Source organism: Hemicordylus capensis, chromosome 1 (genome assembly GCF_027244095.1).
Source record: "Hemicordylus capensis ecotype Gifberg chromosome 1, rHemCap1.1.pri, whole genome shotgun sequence".
NCBI classification, from domain to species: Eukaryota; Metazoa; Chordata; class Lepidosauria; order Squamata; family Cordylidae; genus Hemicordylus; species Hemicordylus capensis.
In genome coordinates this window covers 316,246,904-316,259,359 of record NC_069657.1, presented here as the reverse complement: position 1 = coordinate 316,259,359, position 12,456 = coordinate 316,246,904, and the positions used below count along the sequence as shown (strand labels likewise).

The 12,456-nt window shown below is 42.9% G+C and overlaps 1 protein-coding gene across 4 annotated transcripts in view; it reads left to right on the top strand.

The window, feature by feature from the left end:
* Positions 1–12,456, top strand: part of RNGTT (RNA guanylyltransferase and 5'-phosphatase) — a 278,619-nt gene that overhangs the window by 254,544 nt on the left and 11,619 nt on the right. For all 4 annotated transcript variants that reach the window (XM_053287326.1, XM_053287325.1, XM_053287324.1 and 1 more), the window contains one exon: positions 1,792–1,858. In XM_053287326.1, the coding sequence (XP_053143301.1) occupies positions 1,792–1,858 (67 nt within the window). The remainder of the gene's footprint in view (positions 1–1,791; positions 1,859–12,456) is intronic.

The window sequence follows — 12,456 nt, the reverse complement described above, 5'->3', positions numbered from 1 at the left end:
AGGGGAGGTGAATCAAAGGAGGGTCAATCATGCAAAGTGACCTTGAATGGAGAGTTATCTTTTGCAATTTAACTTCGTGAGTCTACTCAAGTATCCCAGCATGGGAAAGGAACGAGGTGAGCTCCCTTTCAGTTTGGTTGCTGAGTGACTGTTCCCCAATATGCCAACTAATGGAGGACATTCATGCATTCATCCATTGAAAGCAGCTTGCTTGCACACTCCAATGCACATCCACATGCACAACTGATGATCCCTGAGTCTGTGGTTCCTAATGCCAATTGTTCTGTATTCTGATCCACAGAAATGTTGTTGTTGTTAATTACATTGTTATCTGGATTGGGAAGGCAGTGTTTGAATTCCTTGACTATGCCTGATTCTTTATTTTCTTTCATTTTAATGAAAAATCAAAATAATATAGGAACACATTGTGATCAGAGCTTAAGCCTTAATACTTTAATGAAGTTTTTAAAACAGCCTAATAAAAAGGAACTGCATCTAAACCACAGGAAAATGAGAAGCGGGGTTGAAGGCAGAACTTAAATCTTCACATTTACCAGAGGTGCTACTTTGGACACAGTTTGGACATGGAAAATTCACAACTCTCTCCCTTGGAAAGCCTAGTCAGGGAAAAGGTCTGACCAGCCCCTGGCCATGGGGGAGGTATAGGCTCAAAGGAAGTAAAGCATGCATACACCAGTTGGGAATGATTGACTTGACAAAATTCCTTTTCTCTTAAAGTGAATTTTTGATGTTCTAAGATGGCAGTCAGTCAAGTCAAGCAGCCAGCTGTACGTATTACCAATCATAGCTCACATAGACTCATCCTAACGTAGGTTCACCACAAAAATTGTGATTCTTTTTTGTCTAAAATATAAATTATACTTTCCCCATTTGAGATATGAAGGCTTTCATTATGGGGACACCTTACATACTTCCCAAGTTGAGGGGAGGAGTAAAAGCTTTGTATCGTATGTTGGAAGTGCAGGGCATCACTGTAGTGTCCAAACCTGATCTGAAAAGCACAAAACTGGATGAAAAAAACCTGGCAGTGACTGATCCTACTGAAAGTTTAAACCATGGAAATTGCCTTGTTACTTTTGTGTATCAGCACAGGGGATGCAATGAATATTTATAATTTTTTGTGATGCAAATAGCATATTTACAGTTAAGGATAAGTGTCCTGAATATATCAACAGATTTCTGGTCAGGTGTGTGTGTGTGAGTGTGTGACAGAGAGAGAGAGCGAGAGAGAGCTTTACCTTGCCAGCGTGGGGACAGATATGCAATACCTGTTCACAACAGCAAGCTGATCAGCACTTTGGGGAATAACATGAGTGATAGTAAGCTTGTCAGCCCTTGCAAGGGGAAAAAATAGCCCAGTATCCTGCACAACAGCAAATTAAGCCAGATATCTGTGCCTTAAAATGAAGTATGAGGTACTATATTGCTAGGATTCAAACTAACAAGCAAAGCAGAAAATTTTAACATCCTTACAGTGTGTTGAAAGTGACCTCCCCCCCTCCCATTTTTCTTAGGAGCTTTGTGTGACAGAAATATGGGGCATTAGTTCACAAGATACAGTCCTCTTTCTTAACATTTTATTGTACTGCATATTGATTTTCTGTCACACAGCTTTCAATAATAGTTTGATCATATCCTGAAGAAACCAGCTCCACTTGCATGTTTTTAGCCTACTGATACCCTGCTCTACTGTTCTTAGAAAGGAATGTAAGTGTATTGAATAATTGTGGCAGTGCATGGACATTTCTTAAAAGGTATTTTCTTTTTTAGGCTTCTCCCACAGAATGTTGGACTTCTTTATGTTGGAAGTTTAGATAGACCTTTTGCACAAATTAAGGTAAGAGCAATGAATTATGTCTGTCTGTCTTGGTGAAACTGTTTCTTACCTGCCCCCTAAGCCTTTGCCGTGGAATAAAATAAATAAATACAATAAATACAATTACATGCCATTGGTTCCTTTAAAAAAAAATTTGCTATTCTATTTTGCTTTCTAAAAACCTATTATTTTTAAACACATTTTTTAAAAGAAAAAGGCTGCACTTATTGGCATTTGTTAGACACCCGGTTTTACTTTCACAGAAAATATGTACAAACTGTCCATTACAAGTAGTTCCTATAAATTATGGTTGGGTGTCAACTCTGTAGTTTTCTGGGTTTTCTTTGAATACCAGTAGTTCACAATGATGGTCTGCATAATCACTGAACTGAAGGGGGTGGGGGGAGAATGCGAAAAATGGGGACATTTCTGAATAATTTAACTGGCAAATACAGACCAGTGGACTGTCTCTATAGGCCTTACAGTTTGAATTACACCCAGTGTAGTAAGAGTTCTGTTTGATACTCTCTTGCGATAGTGCAGGAGTTAGGTTTGCTTGGTTGTATTCCCATCTCTAATGAAACTGAGAAAAATCATCTCATCTACAAAACACCTTTAAGAGTTAATGTTCTTAAAATATGTTGAGAATTGCATCTTTTTATGTGTTTCAATAGATGGATATTTGCAAAAAATCATGAGCTTTATTCCTTTGAATTAGGGGTGTACATGAACGGTTTGTTGCAAACCAGTTCGCCTCAAACCAGGCCTGGTTTGGAAGTTTTATCACAGACCAAACCGGTTTGGCAATGGTAAGGGGCAGCCGGGGAGGGGGGAGCAAGAGAGGTAATAAACTCCTTACCCAGCCAGTGCAGCTGCCGCTGCCACCACCACCACTCATCCTCCTGGCATGTCCCCAAACACACTCTTCCCTCCTTTACTAAGGTGTTGGCTCATTTCTGGCATCCACTTATGTGCAGCGGCTTGGTAAAGGAGGGAGAAGTGTGCCAGGATGGTGAGTAGTGCCACTGGGTAAGGCGCTTATTATCTCTTTTGCTGCCCTCACCCAGCCGCCCTTTACATTTGAAAGAGTGTAAAGGGGCATCCTCACTGGTTTCCCCTTTACAATTTTCTTGGCTGCCCAAATCACTGAACCGGTTCAGTCAAACGGACGAGACTGGCTGTTTGGTTTGTCTGAACCGGTTCGGAGCAACGTGGTTTGGTTTTAATTTATTCGAATTAAAACTGAACTGTTTTTTGGTTCCATACACACCTCTACTTTGAATTTTGCAGTTCTTCCGGGCGACTTATTTGTAGAGGCAGTGTGGGTTTCAATGGAAAGCATTTGAGCATATGCCGCAGACTCAAAATACTACATGGGGAAAACCTCTTACAAAATTAATAGGATTGCTAATGAGTGAAATGTTTCTGGAATGCAGCAGTTGTAGTATCTCCAAGAGGATTAATAATGTACTAGCTGACCCGGCACACAGCATCTGTGCAGTCATGCACCGAGCCTGTGGCATCCCCCCACAGCTTGCTCGCTCTGCCCCCCGCAGCTCCGCAGCCCGCTCGCTCTGCCCCCCGCAGCTCCGCAGCCCGCTCGCTCTGCCCCCCGCAGCTCCGCAGCCTGCCCGCCCGCTCTGCCCCCCGCAGCTCCGCAGCCCTCCCGCTCGCTCTGCCCCCCGCAGCCCTCCCGCTCGCTCTGCCCCCCGCAGCCCTCCCGCTCGCTCTGCCCCCCGCAGCCCACCCGCCCGCTCTGCCCCCCGCAGCCCGCCCGCCCGCTCTGCCCCCCGCAGCCCGCCCGCCCGCTCTGCCCCCCGCAGCTCCGCAGCCCGCCCGCCCGCTCTGCCCCCCGCAGCTCCGCAGCCCGCCCGCCCGCTCTGCCCCCCGCAGCCCGCCCGCCCGCTCTGCCCCCCGCAGCTCCGCAGCCCGCCCGCCCGCTCTGCCCCCCGCAGCTCCGCAGCCCGCCCGCCCGCTCTGCCCCCCGCAGCTCCGCAGCCCGCCCACTTGCTCTGCCCCCGCAGCTCCTCAGCCTGCTCGCTTGCTCGCTCTGCCCCCCGCAGCTCCGCAGCCCGCTCGCTCGCTCTGCCCTCCGCAGCCCGCTCGCTCGCTCTGCCCCCCGCAGCTCCGCAGCCCGCTCGCTCGCTCTGCCCCCCGCAGCTCCGCAGCCCGCTCGCTCGCTCGCTCTTCCCCCCCGCAGCTCCGCAGCTCACTCGCTCGCTCTCCCCCCTCCGCAGCTCCGCAGCCCGCTCGCTCGCTCTCCCCCCTCCGCAGCTCCGCAGCCCGCTCGCTCGCTCTCCCCCCTCCGCAGCTCCGCAGCCCGCTCGCTCGCTCTCCCCCCTCCGCAGCTCCGCAGCCCGCTCGCTCGCTCTCCCCCCTCCGCAGCCCCGCAGCTCGCTCGCTCTCCCCCCTCCGCAGCCCCGCAGCTCGCTCGCTCTCCCCCCTCCGCAGCCCCGCAGCTCGCTCGCTCTCCCCCCTCCGCAGCTCGCTCGCTTTCACCCTGCAGCTCTCTCACCCCGCAGCTCTCCTCATTGGGCAGGCCAGGGCCAGGCCATCCCGCTGCTGCCTCCCACCTTTCACCGCCACCCTTATTTCTCCCCGCCACCACCTCCTCTTCTTGGTCGGCGGGGCTTCGCCCGCCATCCATCCACCTCTTCTGGCCAGAGGGGCTTTGCCTGCTGGCCCTCCACCTCTGCATCCCAACCACCGCCATTATTTCTCTTCTTTTCAGTGCTGGAACTCTTGCACGCTCTAGAGCATCTGAGCATTAGTACTTGATTGCTCCCTTCACCTCAGAGATCTCCCCACCCTCACCTGTGCTGCACTACTGGTCGTCCTCCATCCCGTTGCTTCCATCCCCCTAACCCTTCTTGGTCGTGCCTGCAGCATTGCTGCCGTCTATTGGCCAAGCTGCAGCCCCCTATCAGAGATCTCCCCACCCTCACCCAAGGCCGGTTGACTGGGCCGGTCCTCACTGCTGCCACCACCATGGGCGCTCATTCCCCTCAGGCCGCTCACAGGCCAGGGCCCATCCCTTGCCTGCCTGCCACCATCTGACAATGACCTCAGTAGCCCCAAACAGCAGCAGTGGTTGACTGGGCCCTTCCTTGCTGCTGATGCTGCCATGGCCGCTCATTCTCCTCAGGCTGCTGACAGGCTCAGGCTTGTCACCTGCCCTTCCTTCAGTCTCTCTTCCCCCTCCCTTCTTTTTCTTTTTCTCTCTCTTCCGCTCGCTCTTCCCTATGCTTTCTTCCCCCTCCCGTCATGTTTTTTCTCTCTCTTCCTTCCTCCCTCCCTGAGTTAACAGATTTTGTTCATCTTGTTTCCTCATTTAATACACACAACGGCATCCTCCTTCTCCTGAAGGGGCTCTTTCATCTCTACAATCAAGAACATCTTCTGACCAGTAACAGTTGCATTCCAACTGACCTTAACTATCATAGGCTCTTTCTCCTTATCTGCATTGGAAATCCCCACTGCCCAATCACCACAGTGCCACAAGCTCCTTCTCCCTATCTGCATATGGAATCCCCACTGCCCAATCAGGTGCTTCTGCTTGCAAACTCTGTCAGCCAGTCGCCTCCTTTCTACCACGTCCCCACACATGGCCCGTCTTGGAGAATTAATAATATAGAAGATAGAAGATGTTAGAAGATATGAATTAGTGTTAGTGATTTATAGATATATCCTAGCATCTGGTTGAAAAAGCTACATGTGCATGTCTTCATTAGTAGGATTTAAAATCTGGGACTCTTGATTTTAAATACTAGCATTTTAGTTTTCTCTTGGTATCCCTTGTTAGCTGTATGACCTTTCATAACTTCAGCACATGATCTAAATTTTACCTTTTTGTAAAGAAAAAAAGATGTGTAATCATAAGCATAGTGCCATAGATTTTGAGGTTTGTTAAGGTAGGTTGTGTGGGGAAAGAATTTGTATACATCAAAGAAAATTATGGAACTTTTTTAGCTTTGTTTTTGTGCAAAAATAACTTCTGGGAAATCTAATTTGCAATTGTTTTCCTTAGCAATGAAATGAAAGCTTTCTTCCTTTAGAATCAACTCAATAATATTTTTAAAAATCCATAAATATATAGATATCCTAGACTGTGACTGCTAGTTTTTCTAATGTTATGGCAGTGTTATCTTAATGCTTATTTTTAATAAGACAAAGGCCCAGAATCCAAATAACTACTCTGAGCCCAATGACTCACCCAGGGAGATTTTGTCTCCACCCCACCTGCTTTGTACAGTAGGCCCTTCCCACCTGCCATATCACAAACTGCTTTTGGAACTGCCTTTTGTCCTGTTGTTTCAAAAGCTCAGAGCTCTCTTAGACTCATGGACCTAGATATGTGGTCTTTTTGGATTCAGTGTTTCTTTCAAATTGGTCTCCAGTTAATTTTATTTGTATGAAAATATGTTCAATTTATTCCTTTAATGTCCTATTTTTTAAAAGGGGAAGTCACATGCCAATTACCAAATCTCTACAGTGGAGGGGGAAAGTCTTTTACAAACATTTTCACATTCTAGTTTCAAGAACATACCAAGTGAGAAACTATCAGAATGATATAAAATGCCCTGGCTTCATGAAAAAGCTACAGGCAAAAATGGCAAAACATTTTTAAATATGAGATTGAAATGGAAATTTAAGTCATAAAAATGTAATTTGAATCTTGACTGGATGGAGAAGATGGCTTCAGACTATCATTTGAAAATAACAAATTTGCAGCTTTTACTGATCTGTCTCCTGGTAACGTTTATATGACGAGGTATTTAATAAAAGACATATTTCTTAGTCGCCAGCATTGGCTATAGGAAATATACCATGATTAGTCTTTTGATATCACATTTGTTCTTTTAGTGTGCTGCAACCCAGATGAGAGAATATAAAACAGACTGAAAATATATGATTACATCTATCTTTTTTTATTGAAGAATGTTCCTATAGAGGGAATATTATACCATGGGGAAAGCAGAGCTGCTAACACACCAATCTGGGGCTTTGTTAGGCAGAGAAGTCGACCGATGCATACTATTACATATAATTATCATAAAATTATGGGCTAGAAATTGAAGAGTCATGCTGTTGCATTTTAGACAGCATATTTGTAATAAGCTGTAATAAAGTAAACATTTTGAATAGATATAAGAATAGGCCTTACTTGCAATCACAAATGTGTATTCAATTGAAATGCTTTTGAAGCTCAATTTAACAAAGCAAACACATTTTCTGCCAGTATTAGCATAATTGTTCCCAGTGTTGAATTCTCATTTAAATTTTTGAAAACTTGAATAAAGCTAGTTTATTCTGCCTAGCTTCCAGAATGGAAGCTAGGCAGAATGGAAAAGTACTAGTTCAGATGCCTAGCGTTTCGTAATTGTATGTTAGTAGTTAATGATTAAATGCCAAAATATTCGTGTGGCCTACGACTCAAGTATCTCTTGTTCATATGTGATGACTGAGTTCTTAAATATATATTAATTCTACATGCTTATAAGGAACATTTCACACAATGTACAGAGGCAAACCTATGTTTACTATCAAGCATGCTCCCTTTGAAGAGTTGAAGCCTGCCTCAATTCCCTGACAAATGCACCTGTAAAATACATGTATTTGTCACATTTTTGGTTTATATTTTTATGTGTAATCTTGAAATAATATATGAAGTGGCTGAATTTCTGAACCAGTTGGTGGTGGTGATGATTACACATCCCTGTATACAGTACTTTACTACTACTACTACTACTACTACTACTACTACTACTACTACATTTAAGGGGAAACTCGGAAAATTAGAATATCGTGCAAAAGTCCATTAATTTCAGTAATGCAAATTAAAAGGTGAAACTGATATATGAGACAGACGCAATACATGCAAAGCGAGATAAGTCAAGCCTTAATTTGTTATAATTGTGATGATCATGGTGTACAGCTCATGAAAACCCCAAATCCACAATCTCAGAAAATTAGAATATTACATGGAACCAAGAAGACAAGGATTGTAGAATAGAACAATATCGGACCTCTGAAAAGTATAAGCATGATTATGTATTCAGTACTTGGTTTGGGCCCATTTTGCAGCAATCACTGCCTCAATGTGGTGTGGCATGGATGCTATCAGCCTGTGGCACTGATGAGGTCTTATGGAAGACCAGGATGCTTCATTAGCGGCCTTCAGCAATTCTGCATTGTTTGGTCTCATGTCTCTCATCCTTCTCTTGACAGTGCCCCATAGATTCTCTATGGGGTCAGGTCAGGCGAGTTTGCTGGCCAATCAAGCACAGTACACTGTATACTTTTCAGAGGTCCGATATTGTTCTATTCTACAATCCTTGTCTTATTGGTTCCATGTAATATTCTAATTTTCTGAGATTGTGGATTTGGGGTTTTCATGAGCTGTACGCCATGATCATCACAATTATAACAAATTAAGGCTTGGCTTATCTCGCTTTGCATGTAATGCATCTCTCTCATATATCAGTTTCACCTTTTAATTTGCATTACTGAAATTAATGGACTTTTGCACAATATTCTAATTTTCCGAGTTTCACCTGTATATACTGTCTGTCAACCAAAGTTCTCAAAGCGGTTTACATAGAAAAATAAATTATACATCAAGAAGAATCAGTGTACAGTCCTTCCTCCTCTTTAGGTTCATAACCTAGATATCAGCTCAAGGGAGACAACAAAAGGCAGGGAGGAAAACTGAGGCAGGAACAAATGGGAAGAATGCAGGGGTGCAATGGAATATGAAAGCTGAGCAGGGGAGAGGGGCAAGGCCGTGGACAGTGTTTAAGGTAAGGATGAAGAGTTTCCAGGAGTGAACCAGAAACCAGGGATTTAAGGAGGGGCATGGTATGATCACTGTGATGAGGAAGATTTATTTATTTATTTATTTACTTTGTATACCACCCTTTGAAAATGGCTCAGGGCGGTTTACAGTTAAAGCACAACACAAAAACAGTAAAGAACTAAAACAAATTTTAAAAAACAATATAACAATTAACATTTTAAAACAACAATTAAACAATTACAGTGATTAAAAGCCCCCACATCGGGTTTGAATTTTAAAATAAACCAGACATTAAAAACCCCACAATTTAGGAAGCTGAGAAAGCTTGGGTGAAAAGACGGGTTTTCAGGTGTTTTTTGAAAATTGCCAGAGATGGGGATCATTTTGGCAGCAGGATGCTCAATAGAAGTGAAGGGACTGATGTGAGGCAATGGAAGACCAGAGCAGATAAGGATGATGTAGCTTTGAAGAGAGCTGATGTTTAGGGCATGAACTAGATCTTTTGTTGAGGGGATGGAGAGGAAGGCCCTTATTCTTTCAGTATTGTAAAGGGAGAAGCAACATGATTTGGCAGTAAACTGGAGAATAGAGTCTAAGATAAGAGAGTCAAAGATAAAAGGCTTTGTGCCTGTTCAACAAGTGGCAGTATCAGTGGAGAAGAAGAGAGTATGAGGAGAGGAGAGTTGTCTTGGACTGGAATGGTAATAAAATATTCAAGTTACAGAATTCAGAAGCAAGATGGCATCGGGAACGAAAATTCCTGACTAAACCATCTGTCAAGGTTTTCATCAATCGTTTGGTCTTATCACCTTCCATCGGTCAGATGGTGGTTGGTATGTGTGCAGGGCTTTGTCCTCCTCCAAGAGGTGGGAGTCTAGGGGGTCTTCAGACCCTGAAAATTCTGGAAAACCCTGGATGAACATCTGGAGAAACCTTCCTGCAATCATCGGGGCGAATGAAGAGAGGCTTTCCACCGCCTAACCACCGACGTCCTGCTCTTTTCCTTTTATCTTTACTAATAAATCTCTGAGATGTCCACAGCCATGAGTTTGGCAGATTTTTGGTGCTTTTTCTTTTTCTTTACTGAAAGCTCTTGCTTACTTTTTTCTATTTTTACTTTGCTGGAGATCTCAGCATTCCAATGCTAACAGCTTTCAGTTTTGTCTTGAAGAATTTTTTGAAATGTCTGATATCCCAGCAATTACTTATTTCTTATTTTATTCTTGAACTTTAAACTACTCACAGCATTCGTTGAGACATATATCTGAGGTACACCTAAAATTACATATCTGTTTTTGAGCTCTTATTAGTAGGACCAATTTTTATTTAGATTCCTGTACCTGTTATTTATAACATTGAAACTCATGTGGAAGAGAACTGTACAGCACCTTGCTGGTGAAGTCTGCTGCCGTGGTTCCTATTGTAAACTGGTTATCCGGTTAGAAAGAACAAGGAATTTAAAATTCTTTGAATTCATTTTCAGTTTGGCTAGAATCATGGATGACCTTTGATTATTTTAGATTGTCTCAGCCCACCAGCTTAACATATAAGTTAATACATTATATCTCTCATTTAATGTTGATGGGACGGAAAAGACTAGAAGATCCATGATTGGTTTAGGAAATTTCCTTTTGTTGAGTACTGGAGAATAACACTTACAAAACATACTTTATTAAACATATACGTTACAAGACTCAGTTATCCCACTTATTGAAAGGATCAATAAATTTTGTCTCTTATTATTACTTATACAGGTCTTAATTCAGAAGTAGGACAAAATTAGAGCAAGGGAACTTATATTCCCCTCCCTATCGAATACAGAATCTTATCAATAATACCTAATATCATTTTTTGTGTCTGTGATGCTCAAATCACAGAATATTGGAGATGTCTTGCCCTGTGTTTGAAATAATTGTATCATATCTACTTCATACATCATAGTTGGGTTGGCTCTCTCCTCTTCAGACCGTTTGATAGTGGGATGATCAATCACGCTGGGACAGACCTTTTCTTTTCTAATTTCCCCTCGTGGGATTCAAGATTCTTTACTGATTGCTACTGATGTCTGATGCCTAGTTTAGGACCCTTTAGATTCAACTAACACTATTGTATTTTTCCTTCGTTTTGGTTTTGAAGGATAAGACCTTGTATGTAAACTTGTTTGGTCTTGTTGGATTCTCAGAGATGTAACCCTTCTGATTCCACTTGTAATACTAATAAAAGCATTTAAAAAGGGGGGGGGGATATTCAAGTTACAGTGTATACAAAGACCACACTATGAAAAATGGTAGTGAGTAATGTTAATGGAAACAGCATTTTTAGACTAGAAGGATTTAGTAGAGCAGTAAAAGGTGTAAATTTGGTGGAGGACCTGTAAGTAGGGAGGGAATTGAGAGGAGAGATCCTGTGTAGTTGGCCTGTTCCACATACCCATGTGGATTGCTGGTGGGATGGAGTGGCAGTTTACTGTAACTTCATGGAAAGTTGTGTAACAACTATGCTGCTTTAACTGGTTTTGAAACTCTACATTTTTCTCATAAAGTACAGAAACCCATGCTGTAGACTAGGGATTCTCAACGTGTGGGGTTCCCCAGATGTAATTGGACTTCAACTCCCATAATTCCCAACCAAAGGCCACTGGGGCTGGGGATTATGGAAGTCCAGTTACATCTGGGGACCCACACGTTGAGAAACCCTGCTGTAGACTATACAGGGATGATTTATTGGTAATAGCCTTAACACATTAAAGCTGCTATTATCCCATGAAGTAGTTAACAGAGAGTCATCTTCTGGTGGTCCTCTACGAAGGAAAAACAAAATCTTCTGATGCCATTTGGTAATTTTGCAGCTCTCCTTCTGTTCATGTCAAGGGCCCCTTTCCATTAAATGCCACAGCACAAAAAGCTAGAATCCAGCCCGTCTCCTCATTACCATATAATTTAGCATATTTATTACATGATTTCACTTTCTAAAAACTGAGGTAGGTAATTATGGTAGACAGTGGTCACTTGAATCATACAGGACATTATTAAAAAACCTGTACAATATTAGCCATGAATTCCTTGTTCCTCCCTCCCCACCCACTGCTCGCTTTCTTGTTTAAAACAATTATAGAAACTTGTTTAAACTGATCAGCAGTTTCTACTGGAAAAAGTATTTAGGTCATTACACTGGCAGATGTTAGCATTTTCTGGAAAGATCTATCTTCCAGATTGCTAATGACTGGCCAAGCAAGTATATAGATAGTTAATACTGCTTAATTGTCACAAGCAAATAGAGCAACCACATAATTTTCTGCTATTCTCATCCTGAGAACATTGCAAGAATGATCAAGTATGACAAAACCTTACAGAGATTACTGGCTTGTGAAAGCCACTGGCTACAATTAAATCTCTCTTCTCCCCCCATCCCCGCCTTCTTCTCTCCCTCAAGCAGGTGGTTCAATAACAACCTTTTCCTGCTTCAACAGGAAAAAATGTATATAAATACAATTTTCCTTGGCAGCTACTGACAGTTAATATTCATTTCCAAATCATTACACAGCCCAAAGTTTCTTCCTGTGCTTAAGCATATTCACCATGGACTAGAAAAGGATGTTGCATTTTCCTGAGTGTGACTGTTATACTAACTGAGTCCGTGTTTGTGAAACATCTGTTTGAGAGATGCTTTTCTCACACACAGGGATATGTGTAGCAAAACCGGATTACTGAAAAAGGAAAAATAAACCCATCAGGGAATTAATCAAGATGGAAAAGATACAAAACCTGTTTTACAGTGGCTATATGGTTCTGTGACAAAAAAAACCTTCTCATGATGTTGCCTC